The sequence below is a fragment of the Dipteris shenzhenensis genome, chromosome 15 (assembly GCF_047967505.1).
Source record: "Dipteris shenzhenensis isolate YYH24624 ecotype China chromosome 15, Dip_SZ_1.0, whole genome shotgun sequence".
NCBI classification, from domain to species: Eukaryota; Viridiplantae; Streptophyta; class Polypodiopsida; order Gleicheniales; family Dipteridaceae; genus Dipteris; species Dipteris shenzhenensis.
The window spans coordinates 13888857-13908287 of NC_141610.1; the positions used below are offsets into that span (position 1 = coordinate 13888857).

General features: G+C 44.3%; 1 protein-coding gene across 1 annotated transcript in view; it reads left to right on the top strand.

Moving 5' to 3' along the window:
- The window catches only part of LOC147893398 (NADP-dependent malic enzyme 1-like), a 74031-nt gene that overhangs the window by 9195 nt on the left and 45405 nt on the right, over positions 1 to 19431 (top strand). Inside the window, exons 2-9 of the mRNA XM_087385529.1 lie at positions 148 to 268; positions 17439 to 17513; positions 17822 to 18079; positions 18164 to 18229; positions 18348 to 18443; positions 18531 to 18602; positions 18800 to 18883; positions 19030 to 19128. Of these exons, the coding sequence (XP_087241655.1) occupies positions 148 to 268; positions 17439 to 17513; positions 17822 to 18079; positions 18164 to 18229; positions 18348 to 18443; positions 18531 to 18602; positions 18800 to 18883; positions 19030 to 19128 (871 nt within the window). The remainder of the gene's footprint in view (positions 1 to 147; positions 269 to 17438; positions 17514 to 17821; positions 18080 to 18163; positions 18230 to 18347; positions 18444 to 18530; positions 18603 to 18799; positions 18884 to 19029; positions 19129 to 19431) is intronic.

The window sequence follows — 19431 nt, forward strand, 5'->3', positions numbered from 1 at the left end:
ATGAAGGAATTGAGCATATTCAAACATGTAGTTGTGCTGTCATTTTGACCTTTAAAAGAGGACTGCTGTTAGCATTACATGAGTTTTGTTTTGGTGAGTTTGTGTGGGCTTGTTTAATGCAGGTTTTAACATTGTTTTCCCTCTCAGTGGTATCGATCTCTTGCGAAATCCAAAGTTCAATAAGGGAATGGCTTTTACAAAATCGGAGCGTGACAGGAATCATCTTCATGGTTTGCTTCCACCAGCATACATGAGCCAGGATTTGCAGGTTTCTTTTGGCCTTCCCTCAAAAGCACCGTTGCAAGGTTGAAATTACTTTTTCTTTAAAGGATCTCCTGTTTGGCTTGCTTTTGTTATAATATCCGATTATCAAATGAAGTCAATGGTTCTCCCTTTTACATAAGGCTTTTTAATCTAACGTGATTGTCAAACCTTGGAGGTAAGTTTTGCAATACCTAACATCTTCCTGAGGATTTAATAACCCTCATTGTCATAATACTTAGGCCTTCGAATTGAGGCTTTAGAATAACTGGATTATATCTTTCTCTGTAGCTGTTTGCCATTACAAAAACGTGCAATGGCGCTTGGAAGTTGTGTGTAGAGGAGGGCTTCAATTTGAAGATGGAGTGCAGCCTAAAAGACTGCCATGAGGGATGGTGCACTTATGTGGATGAATCAAGGCTTGAATGGTACACATAATTTCTTGACGTTTGTAAGTGGGATATGGGTCCAAAATGGGCACATTCTAGGATAGGGCATACGTACCTCTAGTACGGAGTCACATTTCCTTGGCATGCACATTTGGTTCTTAAAAAATTGGCAATGCCTTTTATGGAACTCTTCTAGGGCTTGCTAACTTTGGTTTTTAGATTTAAATATTCCCAGCTAGGAGTAACGTAGTGAAAGTCCCTACCAAGTGTGTTATCGAAGTCTTTAATGCAAGCTATGATGGAGCTCTACAGCCTTCTCCTTAGTTGTAAGTGTATGAGTTGGTGAGCTAGGGATTCCTAAAGGGCATCAAAACTTGCTAGTTTTGCTGCTCAGTATAAATTGCATTTGTGCTCTCCTGCCTCTCCCGCCCTCCTTCCTCCTCTTCATTCCTTCCTCCTTTCTCTCCTCCCCTCTACTTTCTTTGTCGCCCTTTCCTTCTCTCCCCTCCGCCTTTTCGCCTCGCCTCGCCTCGCCGTTCTTTCTTTTCCCTTTTTCATTTGCCTCCCTGCAGTGGGAGCATTCATGTTTGTTACGGTGAAAGAAAATCTTGGTGGCGACCTTTGATCTGGCAAGGGGCTCTATGGTAGCACCCTCGACTCCCACAGCCGTCAAGGTTCTTCTTTCCCCAGCTGACAAGCAACAGGTACAACAGGCAGTTCAATCCCTCTAAGACAAGGTGCTTGTGGGCAGAATTGTGGGCCTCACGCCTACACGGAGACAGGTGCGAGAGTGGATCGAGGCGAGCTTGACATTAGAGGGCGACCACATCGAGGAGGTCACCATCCATGGACGAGGCGTTTTCCTCATCCAGCTGAGCTCCCATGACATCGCCTCGACACTTGTGGAGTAGAGCCCCATACTCCTTGGTCCGCACCTTATCTACCTCTTTCCTTGGTATCATGGGTTCACAGTGGAGGACATGGACACGACACACCATGTTCCACGGTTTTCGGTTACACTCCGAACCCCAGGGCTCCCCAAGGAGTATCGAGCCATCCTCCCTTCCATTGGTCGGGCATTTGGCACGGTGCTTGAGTCCCCATCAGAGACGACTGCCTCCGTTCTAGCAGATGATGGAGTCCCCAAGATTAGATTGGTGGTGGAGATCTTGGATTCCCTTTCAGAGTTGATCTTTCTCGAGACCTTGGAAGGGGGCACACTTCACGAGAGGGTGGAGATCTCCGGGCTACCAGGCCAGTGTCTTCGATGCAGACAGATGGGTCACCTCTCTAGAGATTGCCTCCATCGTGCGCCTCCTCCCCCTCCTCCACAGAGTAGGCAGAGTCAGCATGCTCGAGTTCAACGCCCTCTCAGGCAGGAGCAGTAGGAGTCTCAGACCCCATGGGTTACCCCCTCTGAAGGGAATTGGACACAAGTTAAAAAGAAAAAGAAAACAAGCAAGCAAGCCTGCAAATGCTGTAGGCAGAGGGCCAACTGTAGGGAGAGGGACATGGTTGACCGAGAGGCCTCGAAAGAGGAACAACAGGAGCCTTCCCCAGTAGCAGGGGCCTCTGCCCATCTAGCCGATCCTCCGCTTCGGAAGTCGAGCCTCCTCCGCATCCACCCTTGCAATAGCAGAGAGCCCTTGGAGCTCTAGAGGCGGTGTTGGCGGAAGCTACAGTTGCTAGCCCTTCCTCTCTCTCGCTCGGTTCGCCAGGGCTGCCCACTAGCTCCCTTCCTCTTCTTGTTTGTAGCATAGGCTTTGGGCTACTATTTGAGATCACAGGTGGCGGGTCTCTCAGGGTTGAGGCTCCCAATCAGGCAAGAGGAGGAGCTCCTTGACTCGGAGTTTGCAAATGACATGGCCTTTATGTTGAGGGCACCACAGCGAGTCTAGAGAGAGTCAGAGGCGCCTTGGCTATCTATTGTGAGGCCTCGGGGGCACGAATCAACTAGACGAAATCCATAGGCTTCTTTACGGGCTTTGAGGAGACACAACCTACAGGAGATCCGTGAGTGGGGGAGTGACTTTGGTTTCAGATGGATACCGTGGGGCCAGACAGCAAGATACCTCGGATGCTAGGTGGGTATTGACATCATAGCAGAGCAGTAGATTGCCCCGGTCCTTAAGAGTGTTCGGCGCGAGCTTCTCTATTGGAGCTCGACCAAACTCTCCCTTGTAGATCGCGCCTTAGTGGCAAACCAGGTCCTTCTTGCCATCGCTTGGTATATTGCCTCCTATTGGTGCTTTCACAGAGGATGTATTGGGCAGCTTCGACGGTTGGTACGGAACTTCCTCTGGGTAGGTTCAGACGGCATGAGGAACACTAGGGCCCGAGTAGCTTGGCAGACGGTGATCATGCTTGCTGGCACTGGGAGGCTTGGGTATCATTGATCCGGAGATGCAGAGCAAGGCCCTTCTAGGCAAGTTGGTGGTTCGTGGCCTCACCCTAGGTGCCAAGCCTTGGAAGCTCCTCTTACAGAGAGGGCTTTTGAGGACACCCCACGCACTGGGGGACAGTGGCAGCCTTCACATAGATGGATCTTCTCAGAGGCCCCCCTTATGGGGAAGGGCTCCCCCCTGATGAGGAGTCTGCACAGGGTTTGGCAGAGACTAGCAGGGGGTCTCATCCGTGTTCCGCCTAGATGCAGAGAGGAGTTTGAGTGCCAGCCCCTTATGTGGCACCCAAAGGTCAGAGATAAGGAGGGATGTATGCTTGGGCAGCTGGACTCACATTGGCTGGACGTGGTTGTGGTCCAGCTTGCGGTCGAGGAAGATTTCATACTTCTTCTAGCTGGCAGCCCACGGAGGCTTGCCCATCGGCCCGTGGTTGGAGCAGATGTGAGTGGAGGGGTAGTGCCACTGTTGCTCAGATGGTGTCCTGGAGACTGTCCCGCACTGCCTATGGAGCCGTCGTAGCACAGCGAGGATCTGGATGAGAGCCCGCAGGATCATGACATGCATGCAAAGTCTACACAGAGACTACACCTGGGGGATGGTGGCTTGGTTGACAGAGGGAGGGCACGCATTTGCGATCGATGAGATCTCCCCAGCCTACTCGATACAGGGTCAGAGCATTCAGAGGATTGCACTCCATGAGGCAGTCCCCCCGGACACCCTAGCTCCTCCTCCTCCTAGGGAGGACAGTGTTTGGGAGGTGGTAGCCAACATTACGGCTTGGAACATTTGGGTGGCTCAGTGCAGTCTTGTGATGGGAGAGCACCCGGTTCCACCCTCGGCTACCTTGGTTGCCATCTGGCAGGATATCAGTTACACTCTACGGTCCACCTGGGAGCGTGGGACTCCAGGCTCTTGCCCTAAACTCAGCTTCACATGAGGAAGTTGCCACTGTAGATTGCTTCTTGCTCAGGCAAGAAATGCAAGCTTTACCCAAAAAGAAACAATTACCACTAGTGGACTGCTTGGTACCATAGTCTCCAGCCCAATCTGAATCACTGTAAGCATGCATCTACAAGTCACTCCCCTGGGAAACATCAAGCCATAAGACTTTGTGTCTTGCAAATAACGGAAGATGCGTTTTACAGCCTGCCAATGTGTTGTCTTTGGGCTGTGCATATATCTGCTCACCTGAGATACTGCATACTGAATATCGGGCCGTGTATTGCACAAGTAGATGAGGCATCCAACAGCCTCGCTGTAAAGTGTGACATCCACTGATTCACCTGCATCATACATAGTAAGCTTCAGCCCCGGCTCCATGGGAGTGGCTATAGGCTTACAATCATGCATGTTGAACCTATCCAAGAGCTTCTGCACATACTTGGATTGAGACATAACGATGCCACGCTTGTCTTGTATGAACTGGATCCCCAAATAAAAATTTAACATGCCCAAATCTGTCATGTCAAATTCAGCTTTCAACTCAGCTTTAAAATCTGCAATTATTTCCTCATTTGACCGTGTGAGTAGCATGTCATCTACATAAAGAATGATGACCAAAATATCCCCCCCATCCTTCTTGATGTAGAGGGTGCTTTCCGTGGGACTATTATGTAACCCCTTACTTGCCAGGAATGCATCGATCTTGGCATACCATGCACGTGGGGCTTGTTTCAGCCCATATAAAGCTTTGTTAAGCTTGCAAACCTGAAGTGCATTGCGAGGAAGTTCAAATCTAGGAGGTTGTTTGACATAGACCTCTTCCTGCAAGTCCCCATTAGGGAAAGCTGTTTTTATGTCCAACTGATGGACATTCCAAACAAAATTTGCAGCCATGGCAATAAGTGACCGTATGGTGGTCATCTGGGATGTAGGAGCAAAAGTCTCCTCATAATCTATGCCCTTCTTCTGTGCATAGCCTTTGGCAACCAACCTTGCCTTGTACGTGTCAATGGACCCATCTTGCTTCCTTTTCACCTTGAAAACCCACTTGGTACCGATGGCATGCTTACCTGGTGGCAAATCCACAACATCCCAAGTCTGATTTTTTTCATTGGACTGCAATTCATTGTGCATGGCATGCATCCAATGCACATTATCCTTTGCTTCTTCAAAAGAGTCAGGTTCTTCTTCATCAAGAAGAGTCCGTGCATATGCCGTCTCAACTGAAAGAGCCCCCCCTGCGTGCCTTACTGCACAACGAGTCGTGCCAGGCAATGGGGCCTCAAGCCTACTCTCCCTAAGAGTCTGTAGCAATCAATTTGGGACTGTTTTGGCTGCGTGTATCTCTTGAATTTCTTGCCTGACAACTTCATCCACACCCTGTGGAGGTACAAAATGAACCTGTGGCTGAATCGGGGCATGTGGATCAGGAGGAGGTTGCTGTAAATTTTGATCTCCAGCAAAGAAGCTGGAATTGTAAATTCAGCATGTGTATGTGCTGAATTTTCAGAAAATATACCATCTCGATTCTCTACTAACAAAAATCTTGCAAGAAGCAGAATTGCCTTTGCTTTGTGCACTATACCCAACAAAAATGTATTTAAATGCCTTATCTGACTTGTGTCGAAACTCCACAGGCACGTGGGCATATGCAACACAACCAAAATCTCTAAAGTGATCCACTGAAGGCTTTCTCCCATGCCATGCCTCATAGGGAGTGATTGTCTTCAAAGCCTTTGTGGGAGCCCGATTCAAAATATAGTTTGCACACATGAGGCCTTCAAGCCAAAACCTGTGAGGCAACTTTTTACTGGTAAGCATGCATCTATCCATGTCCATAAGAGTGCGATTCTTGCGCTCATCTTTACCATTTTGCTGAGGTATAAGCCTCACTGTAAGTTGATGCGTGATGCCTTTCTCCTTCAAAAATGCCTCAAACTCATGAGACATATACTCCCCCGCTCTATCTGTGTGAAGTGTCTGCACCTTGAGTCTGGTCTCATTCTCAACCATAGCCACAAAGTGTTTGAAATGCATAAACACTTCTGATTTTGCCTTAGACCATAGACCTAAGTGTAGTTGGTGAAGTCATCTATGAATGTAACATAATAGAGGTAACCCCCAAAAGCAGGTGTCCTCATGGGATCGCAGACATTGACTGTGAATGAGCTGTAATTTGCGTGTAGCCCTCATTGCACCATCCTTCTTAAAAGGAAATCTATGCATCTTGCCAAGGATACAACCCTCACATGCATGAGGAGGAGATGACTCTAAAGGAGGCAATGCATCAACCATAGCATGCTTCTGAAGTGTCATTAAGCTGCCATAGCTCATGTGTGTCCATACGTGGCATGCCATAACTCCGTATTTTGCATCGCAGCAATGGGAGTGCTCACTGAAAATGCAAGATCGGATCTTTTATCATATATATCAAGCTAAAAAAGACCCCAATACAAAGTGCTAGACAACATCAAAGCATAGTCATTCTCTTAAACTACACACAACGAGACGTTTTGCCAACTAACATGCACAACACAGGCACCAGAAAGATATAGCAGCTTTGGTCAAAGAAAGATGACAAGGCAATACAGCTCATCATGGGCACTATGCCTAATCAAACGGTAAGAATGATCATCGAGAACTACATAAAATTCAATGACAAACAAAACACTCCTCTAGAAAAGGTGATGGCTCACATACGGCTCGGACTACACACTTAACATCATCGAATACAACCTGAAATCCCTCTCTATTAAGAGAGGACACTAAAAGCAAATTCTTCTTTATACCTGGCACATAGAGAACATATGAAATTCTAGTGGATGTGAGAATAATGTCCCTCACTCCACACACTGAATAAGAATAATTATCTGCACAAGTCACCTTCTTTTTAGTAGGTGGAGAATGCAGAGATGCAAAAAGGCTCTTCTTAGAAGTGATGTGCTTTGAAGCATCACTATCAAAATACCAAGTATTCAGTGTCTCATTGACACTGAGAGAGCATGCATCCTTTGAAGGATCATAACTGCAAGTCAAGAAAGCATAAGGGTCATCCTCAATAGTAGCTGTAGCATCTGAACTACCCACTGAAAAATTTGACGTGCAAGACAGAAAGGCATAGTGCTCTTGCACAAAGTTGGCTGTAACATCTCCCCCATCATGTGAATGAGGAGCTGATGCATCTGACACAGCCATCTGAATCTCTTTTCTTTTCTTTAGCTAAGCGCTTCTTGCATTCACCAATATAATGACCTGGTTTCTTGCAGTAGTGACAAATGCCCTTCTTTCTAGGCTTATCTACATCACCCTTAGCCTTATAAGAGGGCTGTCCTGAATCAGCTTTATGCTGATGTGCGGGTTGATTGGCATGTTGCTTTTGCTGCCCTTTTCCCTTGGGCTTAAACTTAGAAAACATGGTATGCTCGCCAGCCTGTGTTGCCATATTTCTTCATGTCTATTCCTCTTGCAACAGAAGTCCTACCAACTCGTGAAAAGAGAGAGGATTGCTGTCCCCCCTCAATGACAAATTCAGAGAGGTGCGAAAACCAAGATAAGACTTAGGAAGAGAATTCAGAGTGGTGGTAATCATCTTCGAATCTGGAATGCCTTAATCAATATTCAACAGTTGCTCCCTCAAATCCTAAAGCTTTGTGAGGTGAGTATTCATGGAATCTCCCTCATCCATATGTGTATGAGAAAGCTCTCTCTTCAGAAGGGAAACTCTGGCATCATTTCTTGCTGCAAACATACTCTCCAATATCTCCCAAGCTGCCTTTGAGGTCTTACATGACCGAATGTGAGGAATAATGAACCCCTTGACACAGAGAGAAATCACTGATAGAGCTTGTGCATCCCTAGAATCCTATCTTTTCCGCTCTACTGTGGGAGCCCTTGGAGGAGCAGTTCCAACTACTTGTGCTGCATTTTGACCTCTACCCCTGCCTCAAGGTGTAGGAGTGACAGGTGTAGCCACAGAATCTGGCCTTGCTTCGTCTCCATTGACATAATTCCAAAGATGTTTGCCAACCAAGATTTTGCGAACCATAAAACTCTGGTGCCATCCAACTTATCCTCTTGTGTGAGGACTCCAAACACCTCATTGGGGTTGTTTTGAGCCATTTTTGCCAAATAAACTAAAAAATACAGCAAAATGAACAAGTAAAATCCCTTCCTGGGATGCAAAATGCACAAGTAAAATCTGACAAAGAAAATCTGCCCTCAGTGACAAATACTGTCACAGCCTATCAAAGGCTCAAATTGCACCACAACGCTCTGCTAATTACCAAAAAATCTGCAAAAGATGGCAAAAGTCTGCAAATTGACTCACTCTGAGTTCAAAACTGCTTGCAAACCTCCAAAATTCTCTTTCAACTGCAAAATTGCAACCCAAATTCAAAAGCCCTAATTTCTTGTGGGAAATTGCATACAAAAGAGGGCAAATGGTCTGAAAGCCCCAAATGTTGCAAAATTTGCACTCTGCCTGCAAAAGCCCCAAAGTTCATTGCAAATGCAGTGTAATAGCAAAAGCCCCAAATTTCTTCAACACCTACAAACTAACTGCAATGTCTGCCCACGAATACAAAATGCCCCAAATCACAACCAAACAATGGCTCAATGCATAAATGTGCCTGCCAAAAAACACCTGCAAGGTAAAAGCTTGCAGAGTGTACGGAGCAGATACGATGATACGGATGACGCTGATGCAGCTGCTGTATGAACTCCCACGAGATTCTACAGATAGTCAGCAGTTGTACGGACGTTGTCTGACGGGGGCAGTATAGCTGCAGGCTGTGGTGTTGTGGGAGTACGGACGATTAGCAATAGTACGAATGGAATGACGCCTGCTGTACGGCGACTTGTACGGTGCTGTAGTACGGAATGCAGTACTGGAACTGTACTTTGTACAGAAGGCGGTGCAAATGTACGGCAAGTTGCAGTTGCACGGATAGATAGTCTGTACGTTGTACGGACAGATAGTCCGTATGTTGTGCGGACATCGAGGTGTACGGAACAGAAGCTGCACCAGGAGCTTGTACGGAATGCTTGGCGATGAATAGTACGGATGTAGGTACGGAATCCGTACAGTCGTATGGGCTGTACGGAATGGTGGGTAAGAAGCAGGTTCGGGAGCGAAGAGCATAGGAGCTTGGGCAAGAGAGCAGATGCGGGAGCTGGGAGCAGTTCCGGGAAGGAGAACTGCTCTAATACCAAATGTGAGAAAGAAGGAGAGCAAGAGTGAGCAAGAGAGTGAGCTGAACGTAGGTCACTCAATAGTGGACTGAATGAAGTGAAGTAGAAAAAGAGAGATGAGGGGCTTTGTCTAAGTGACAAAACCCTATCTTCACTAACCGTAGTTAGGGATTAGACGGTGGTTAGAACTTAGGGGGAAAAACCTCTAAGAGGGAAAAGTGCCCCTAACCCACTTATTACATTACATTGGCCACTGTCTAGAATATAATAATAATTCTAACACATCTTTCATAAGAGATCCTTCCCTAAGAGAATACTGACTGGAAGATTGTCCTTCTTGTAGGTTCTTCACGATTCCTCTAGTATCCGGATCATGTAAATATTGCTCTTTCATGTCTACCAGATCCTTATGATAGGCAATATTGACATTACTACTCGAGGTCTTCTATACAAGACATCTGCCACTCTATTCTGTGCTCATGGTCTATGCGAAATCTGAAAATGAAATGGACACAAATTTGCCCATTTCATATTCTTCTCTAAATGCTTGGTTGGCTTCTCTAAAAGTCATGATCCGTCTTGAGTGTAGTCCTCTTCGGCATCAAAAGTTGTACTTCCTTTGTATGGGATAACTGTCCTTTTAACGGTCAAGGAGATAATGGCCATGGCTTGAGCATCTCTAGCTTTCCACTGGGAATATTCCAGACGCACTCCAGCAGAGGTGTCTTGAGGAAGATTAGGGGCACGATCACTGCCCTCAACAATATCCCAAAGTCTTTTGCTACAAGGATATTTTTAACCAAAAAACTCCAAATGGAATAATTTGGCCCTTCTAGTTTATCCTGCTTGTTGATGAAATTCAAAGACTCAGATTGTAAAAGGAGGGTTCTTGCTCCCACTAAAGACCTCCTTCTTAAAGGCACACATGAACAGGGAGAACAACAGCAAGCTGCCTTCACCATCTTTCTCAAAATAAGTAGATCTGCATGAGCAGAGTCGGCGATGTTTGGGCCTCCATCCAGAGCCGGTTTTCCCACACTTTGTGGATGAATTTATTGACTGCTAGCTGGTGCATTTTTTAAATTCTTTATCTACTATTTATTCAATCGTGCATTGTGTGTGCTGTGAGTATATATTCAATTGTGCACAGGGGCAAGCCATAGCTCCTGAAATTTTGACATCATATCAGAGCCTTGTCTGCAATTCCTTTGCTACCCCTCAGCCTTGAAGGAAGAAGCCCCTACCAAGAAAGGGGACCCCATTTCAAGACGAAATTGTGTTTTCAGCACAAACAAGACGCTCTGACCCGTTCCTAATCCTTTCACATCCTCGTCATGGCAAGCAAACTTCCCATCTCATCTTTGGGGACTGGGGACGATCCTTTCATAAATGTGACTGAAGGCATCCAAAACACAATCTCTCTTTACTTGCTTTTCCCTCTGCTAAGGAGTCAAGGAGGACTTCGACCAACAAGTCTAGGCTGCCGTAGGGGATCCTTTTCTCTGCACCCCTATGGTGGTACTTGGTTTGCAATGTACTACCAGTTATCCTACTTGGCTTGATTATTAGCTTGCTCCACTGTACCTTTTCTCACAAACATTTTTAAAAGTCAGCTTTTTCAAAAACTCATACTGTGTTCCAAGGTGTGTAAAGCCACTTGTCTTGCTCCTTGGATCCTAACAGCTCAACATGATTGCTATTGTGTCATCCAACATTTTGGCATGATTTCCTATGACTTGCATTTTGATTCTATTGTTCAAGCTAAATATTTAATCTTTGACTTAAACAAATTGCAGTAAAGGCTTAGGGATTTTCATCACCATTTCCCAAAAATTTTTAGTACATTTTGCTACTACGGATAATCATCCCACACTCTAGAAGCTTCATCAGTGGGTTGAAATTGTTTTTCGAACTCAAGTTTAAAGGTTTTCCAAGTGATTGGAGCCACATTATCTTTTGCCTCGTCCCATTTGTGAACCCATGCCTCAATGATATTTGAGTTTCTATCAGCCAATCTACTAGCATATTTCTTAGGCTTATAGTTTGCATTATTGTATAAATACTGAACTTGGTTCCATCATTCCTTTTACTTTTTTCTCTCAAGAGGGTCTACCTCTCAGATGTGACTGCTTAGAAATCTAAGAGTTGGAAATTTAAGAACAGCAATCAAGACACAGAACAAGCATGTGGAATGAGAGAGACTAGATATCACATAGTAACACCGAGCTTATATTAAGCACGAAGAGAATACAAATGCAAAGATGCGGGATTACTCAATCATCTCACATACCCACACAATGAGATACACAAGGCTCCTAAATAGAAAACAAGGAGAGGAATCCACCGACCTTTCACTTAATTACTCCACCTTCTCCGTCCCTAGATCAACTCAAGTGTCCCTAAATTAGTGCCTCAAAATAAGGAGGTGATTACGGCTGATTGCCACACAGTGTGACCGCCTACGCATTCACATGTCAGTAGCCTAGCACACAACTAGAACCTTAGACACCCACTTCACCTACTCACACATAGACCGATTGAGGTTGAATGCTACGATCACGAGCTCCCAAACACTGCCTTGGTCAAGAATCCATACCACACAGGGTGTGCTTTGACCAAAGAACCACTAAGAACTCACATTAAGACCAAAGTACCCACTGGCATACTGTTGATACAAAGCTTATCAAATTTAGATACAATACATTTAGCATGCTGCCACTCATGCTAGGTCAATGAAGTAAACCACCAAGAATTTTTTTGATCACAAAGGCGTGTAGAACCACATAGTTTAGAGTATACTTTTACCACCAGCGAGATTGGCTTCATGCTTGGCTGATGATTTAGCATCTTCATGATTGAGCTTCTTGTCTCCTTGCTTCTTTCGATAGTCCTTGATGACATGTCCAGGTCGTTTGCAGTTGTAGCAAATGTGAGGCTTTTCTAGAAAGAGAGCTTGTTAAGTTGTATATTTACTCTCTTCATCCTTTAAAGAGTATGCACTTTTCTCTTTCTCTTTGACATTCTCCTTCCTTGAAGTTGTCTGTGTCTCCTCCAACACAACGGCAGCAACAGTATCACTAAGAGTTAAGGTGGATTGATTCACTAGAGAGAATACACACGCCTCATATGATTTGGGCATGCTGCTGAGATGAACAAACACATCTTTTTCTTCACTTATAGTCACCCCAACACTAGCAAGTTGATCCTTTAGCCTTCTCCTTTTGATTAGCCTTCTCCTTTAGTGCTAGCCTTCATCATGGCTGAGTCTGCCCTTCACCTCCGGAGTGCCGACAGAAACTCAATACGAAGACTTTGTATAAATGGATGCTCAAGTATGTGTGGGTGTGTGGATTTGTATGTGTGAGAGCATATTTTTATACTATGGTCTACACCCACTGTTGGGCGCTGATGACATCAGTGGGGATGTCATAGTAGCTAGTCCCTGCTATGCATGATGGAGTTTATGGTTTTCAACCTTGTGAGTGACTATCATGAGATTGAAACTGCACTATGTTGTGTTTTTAGAGGATGAGTTTGGGAATGTTCCTGGATTCATCTAGGTATATGCTTCTGCCGTATTAGCGGACATGCAAATTTCACCTTGTGAAGTTTTCGTCCAAGTTGCGGCCTGCTGGTATTGTGATAATTCTTTCTATCTTAAATGGTGCGTTGCCCTATCAGCTAGATTTAGATTTAGATGCTCGTTGGGGAGAGACTAAAATGAAAATGTTTAGACTTCACAGGCAGTTGTAGCTTGAATGAAGAGATTTTGGACTACCTTTTGATTAGCCTTCTCCTTTAGTGCTAGCCTTCATTATGGCTGAGTCTGCCCTTCACCTCCGGAGTGCCGATAGAAACTCAGTACGAAGACTTTGTATAAATGGATGCTCAAGTATGTGTGGGTGTGTGGATTTGTATGTGTGAGAGCATATTTTTATACTATGGTCTACACCCACTGTTGGGCGCTGATGACGTCAGTGGGGATGTCATAGTAGCTAGTCCCTGCTATGCATGATGGAGTTTATGGTTTTCAACCTTGTGAGTGACTATCATGAGATTGAAACTGCACTATGTTGTGTTTTTAGAGGATGAGTTTGGGAATGTTCCTGGATTCATCTAGGTATATACTAGCAAGTTGATCCACCAAGGCATGAAGGTTGCCAAGATGTTCTGCTACCTTTGTTTCTTCATTCATTTCAAGATGATATAATTTTTTTTGACATGGTGATGGCTTTTTGTCAACTCTGGATACTATCGCCCACATATCTCGCTCGATCAAGCCCATCTACATCTTCACAGACCATTTATGGTACTCACGGATCCTTCTATCAAAGTATTCCCTTCTAGAGCCATGAACCTTAACCCCACTTGAATGTTTTCATGCTCCACTAAATTGCCTTGGAGTTGTCACAATAGAAACACCGATCTCAGAGTGAACATAAGTAAAGTATAACCACATATGAAACCACATTTTGCAGGTATCATAGCGCAAACTTGACACAGAGAGGCATCACATAGAGATGCATGATTGACGTAAATGGTTCCCTGAAAGACTTTGACAAAGCGGCAACACTATCCATTTGTTGCAAGATTATGATAGAACTCGTTTTATCGACCAAGGAACATATATTCAGCCCAAAATGCGCTCAGGAAGTTTCGCCTTATGGAGAGGGCATTATTGTACTAACCAAATAATAGAAACCCAGCCATCGATTCAAGGAACGACCAAGAGGACCACCGCCGAGTTGAAGCAGTATCAAGAGAAAGAAAGAAAGAAAGAAAGAAAGTCTATCAACGTCCATGGGAGACCAAAGGTCTATGAGACAATAGAAAAACCATCTAGTACATCAGCTTAGGGACGGCACATGGCAGCTTCCAAGTAGTGCAGAAAGCAACTCCAATTAGAGTACCTAGGTTAAATCCTAAAAGAAATATAATCGGCCATACATTATTTTAAGACTGAGATATAATCGGCCATACATTATTTTAAGACTGAGAGTCTTTTGGTTTAGATTTGAACTCCCTAATATTCCTCCACGATACACTGCCCACTTTCCATCCTTCTTGGCAGCCTTAACTTTGGTAAATTCTGTTGCTTTAGCTTGCAGCTGAGCTATTGTGAGTTCCTCGGCTATCCATAACTTGGTCCCTTTCAGCTTGTAAGGCTGTCGTAGAGCTTTGAATCGTAAATCTTGTGAATTGAATGTAATGACAGCATGTCCTTTACATTGACCAATACGGACTGCTCTAGCTTCCCCATCTTCATTAGGGTTGTCAGGCTTGTCGTCCTCGTTTGCTGTCTAGTCGATGTTAGGCATGGCTACTTTGACATGTGCTAAGGTATCCTCTAATGAGTCCTCCTCATTGTACCATCCATTTGGAAGTCCCCCAATTCTGATTTTTAATGCATTATATTGTCTGGCTTCATGTTCTTTGGTCTCTTCTTGAATATCAACTTTGTTTGCCTTTGCTTCAAACTCCACAATGACCTCCTGCTTGGCTGTCTGTACTTCAGTATGAACTGAATCTTTGACTGTGGAGACTAACTTGATGGAAAGGGGGGGGGAGCTTTGCAAGACTTTACAACCTCACCTATTACTTCTTGCTTACCATGTCCTTCAAGCACGTGGATTCTAGTTATTGCATGCATCCTCAACTCTCACCTGATCTTGTAGGAACAAAATATGTTCATGATACCCAATGATGGGTCGGTCAAAAAGACCTACTCATTCATAGACCTATGCATACAGAGAGTGTTCAAGTTGCAATTGTGGCATATCTGGCTCTGCTAGGGTTGAGGGGGTTTTTGAGGAAGAGGAAGTGAGGCTGGGCCACTCTTTGCTGGCCATTCTCTTGCTACCCCCTCGTTGTGCTACCCCCTAGTTGGGCTGGGGGTTGAACCTAGCTAGGGGTGCTCTCTTCAAATAAGGACCGGATGGAGCCTGGCGGTCCTACTGTCTATGCCCCTCTAGTGAGTAGAGAGGTGATCGGGAGAGCTGAGCGGAGCGTTGAGAGCTTGTAGAAGTCCAGAAGCAAGTCTTCACACGAGAATAAGGTCTTCTCAGGTGTAGGGACTCAATTCCAACAAGACGTCCTTAGATGCAAAGGTTCAGAATGACTTGCAATAGTACCGGGGTGAATTATAAGAGAAGGTGATTGGGAGGTCTTTCTTTTCTCTGTAATTTGTGCACCACATAGTAACATATGTTTAATGAAAGAGAAGGAAGATCTCTCAGGATTAGGCCACGAGTCTTAAATGTAACGATTGCAACCATGTAGGGGTAGCTGCCTTGAATAGACTTTCAGTAGACTCATTTGGGTTCTCAGAGAGCTGCTGGCAGCAGCAGGCATTTACTTAACTTCACTGAAAAAACACTGAATAAGGCGACGTGAAAACTTTTGCGAACCAACAAATGAAATTAACTCTTCAATGTCGCTTTTTGTCAGTGAACCAAAGAAAGTGCCACGTAGTGATTCACATTGTCTACTTTGGACGTGCCACACTGAGTTTGCCTTTGCAATTGATCACAGCAGAGAATGGAGCCTCTCTAAGTCTCTCTCTCTCTCTTTATCTATCTATCTATTTATAGTGGAAGATCTCAATTAAGAGGAGAACCAGCCCAGCCCTCAGCCCAATGAAGGGGCTCTGATACCTTGTTAAAACGTAGAAATCTAGTAGCTGGAGAAAAGCACTCAAGGCACAGCAGCAAGCATGTGGAATGAGAGAGACAAGATATCACATAGTAAACCAAGCTTCTATTAATCACTAAGAGAATACAAATGCAAAGCTGCGGGCCTACTCACAGCCAAGGAGAGAAATCCACTGACCTTTCAATTAATTAACTCCACTTTTCCTAGCTGAAATCCACCATTCCTAAATCAGTGCCTCAAATCAAGGAGGTGATTACGGCTGATTGCCACACAACATGGCCACCTATGCATTGACATGTCAATAGCCTTGCACACCTAGAACCTTAGACAGCCCACTTCACCTAGTCACACATAGAGATGGATGCTATGATCATCCATTTCTCAAATCAGTGTCACGGGGACGTGAATTTCATGTGTAGCTAACCCCGTGGCAACTTCCGTGGTCACTTTGGCCTAGGGGGCTGGCCTAGAGGAAGCACCCACTTCCTAGAAGTCCCTAGTCCAATTTTCAGTGCACCTACTAGCCCCAAATGCTAGGGGTTGAGGGGTCTAAATGTTAGGCCCAAGAGAAACCAATGTTTCATTGGTGTAGAGGGTTAGGATTTTAATGTGGGGGGAAAACCAATGTTTCATTGGTTTGGGTGGGGTAGAGCTTTAATGAAGGGGCCACGTGGCGACCCCTCGTGCATACTCACTTATCCCTTTCTTTTCTTCCAAGGCAAAAGGTACGGATTTTTGACGTTTCCTTCTTCTTGCTCGCATTTGTCACTCATCCCGAGGTCCTCTCTCTCTAAGGCTCATTCTCCAAGGCTTCCGTACAGCTGTACGGAAGCATTAATTGCTGGCTGTACGGGCTGAGAGCGACTCCCAAGGTACCCCGTGAGGATTGTACGAACCCTTTGCTGCTGTATGGGCTTGATTACCTGCAGTACGGACTGATTCCTTTGCTGTACTGGTATTTCTACATGCATTTTAAGGCCTCTAGGCTGTTGTACGGACTTTGTTGGCACCTTTTTTGAGGCAAGTCTTTTGCTGTATGGATGATTTTGTTGCTGCTGCTGCTGCACAGACTGCTTGGGCTCATTCTTCAAGGCTGATACTGTTGGAGATATCATAGCCAAAGAGTGTTGGTGTGAAGTGTTGGTGTGTGGTACTAGGTGATCTAGTACTAGTCTATGTGTGTGAGTCATGTGTGAGTACCACATGTCATCATGGGACTTAGCACTTACCCCTAGGTGCATGGATAACTAATTAACCCGTATTATTTGCATGGATGTCCTAGAGCCTTCTAGTTGTGTCGGACTCTGGTCGTCAAAGAGTCCACAGCTAAATCCTTGACCAATCCATATTCTTGGCAAGATCATATCTGAAGTATCTGGTATTGTTTAAGGTTGTCCATGTTGGGTTCAAAAGATGCAAATGACAACTGGCAAGATTGCTAGGGGAACATGTAAGCCAGTGAGGAAAGATCTACCATATTGGCTTAGCCGAAAAGTTGTGAAAGAGGTTTAAGAAATGCAAATCATAAGAAATATGATACCAAACATCTTATGAGGCAGTTTAAATAATTCATATCTGACAATCTGATTATTTATTGATGCAGGTGGAACGTGTCATGTCAAATATAAGGGACACTGAGACAAATCTGCAGAAATACATTTTCCTGATGGGTCTACAGGTGAAACTTATTTATAATAAATGCTAATGACAATCCTTGTGCTTGTCTTGTGAATTGCTGCATTGCTGTACATAGTCATAATATTCTTTCAGATTACTGTCCTTTATGGTGTCAGCTGATTTAGAACCTGACAACTCTTATCAAAACCTGAAGAGATACACATCTGTCTGAAAGCTGTTTTAACTATTTTTCTCTGACACTAAAGAAGTATAAAAGAGACTGGAAAATGAATCTTAAAGGAATAGCCTTCAGGACTAGAATGAAGTTGTGCAGACATACTCACAAATACTGGGGCCCTTTTCCTACAGGAACGGAATGAAAAGCTGTTTTTCAGGGTTCTTTTGGGCAATATTGAAGAGCTTCTTCCCATTGTTTACACTCCGACTGTCGGTATCGTATGCCAAAAATATGGGCTTTTATTCCGAAGACCAAGGGGTCTCTTTATAAGCATTAATGACAAAGGACAAGTGCTTGAGCTTCTAAAGAATTGGCCTGAGAGACACCTTCGTGTCATTGTTGTTACTGATGGAGAGCGTGTTCTTGGGCTGGGTGATGTTGGTGTCCAGGTAGATAATGGGCTTGTAGTGTGGATGGTGATTTTATTGTCTTTGATGTTCCTGCTGACCATCACTCTGCTTTAATCATCACAGGGAATGGGGATTCCTGTGGGCAAAATAACTTTATATACGGCTTGCGGTGGTATTCCTCCTGAGGAGGTATATTGTGTATCTAATTGATATCTCCTATCATCAGCTTCTATAATCAGACTTTAAATGTTTTGGTTGTGCTGGATCTTGTCTAAGGTTATCTCTATAAAGGGTTATTCTCTTTTAGTGCTTGCCAGTGATGATAGATATGGGAACAAATAATGATGCATTGATGAAAGATCCGTATTATCCTGGCATTCGTCGGCGGCGAGTTGAAGAAGAGGTGATCCTGTTCAGAAAGAATGCCCGTCATATTAGCAGATAGACAAGTCAAATAGATATGAACTTGGATGGTCTTTTCTTTGTACAGATGTATAATGAACTGATTGATGAATTCATGGATGCTGTCAAGACACGGTACGGTGACAAAGTTCTTGTTCAGGTGGTTGTCCAAAATAAAATTATTTTGGAATTGTTACTTCATTCTACAATGTAGTTTTATGACAAATTGTTAAGAAGTCTGAAACATTTCATCGGTGTGGTATTAAATTTGCTTACTTTTTTGTCTCTTTTCATAATCATTTTTCTACATCTTTGAAATTTTGTGCTTTTTTGATTTGATTTGGGCCATTTGGACAGTTTGAGGACTTTGCCAACAAGAATGCTTTCCGTTTACTTCTCCAGTACCGTGGTACTCATCTCGTTTTTAATGGTGACATTCAGGTCAGCATTCTTTAGTTAGAATGTTTTTACTTACTGGAATCTTTCTGAATTAATGCAACTGGAAATCTTCTTCGTTCATCAGGATTGCTGTCGAAGTGCTCAGTTTTAGTTGTTGAGGAGTTTGATTATGCCATCTTTTTCTTTAGGCAGTTGGAGCAGTTGCCTTAGGAGGTATTATTGCTTCCTTGCCCTTGACTGGGGGTAGAGTATCAGATCATACATTCCTTTTCAGAGGGGCCGGTGAGGTGAGTTCTTGAAATTTCCTTATCATAATTATACTTTATATTCCATGGAATTTTTCTCATTATATATGCATTCCTTTTTGTGCATCCATTTGTAATCAAATTGGTGGTCCTGAACAGCAAACTGATTTTGTATTGTAGTCATTCGTCGACAGTGCACTCAGCGTCTCATTGAGATGTGTGTTTTCTTTCAGCCTGCAGTCCATCACAAGCTGAAGAAGAGATGGGAAATAAGATAGGGAAACAGCCTCCTTTCTGTCGTCCCTTGTAAAGAGGATCTTTAGGCACCCTTTGGCTTCCTTTATT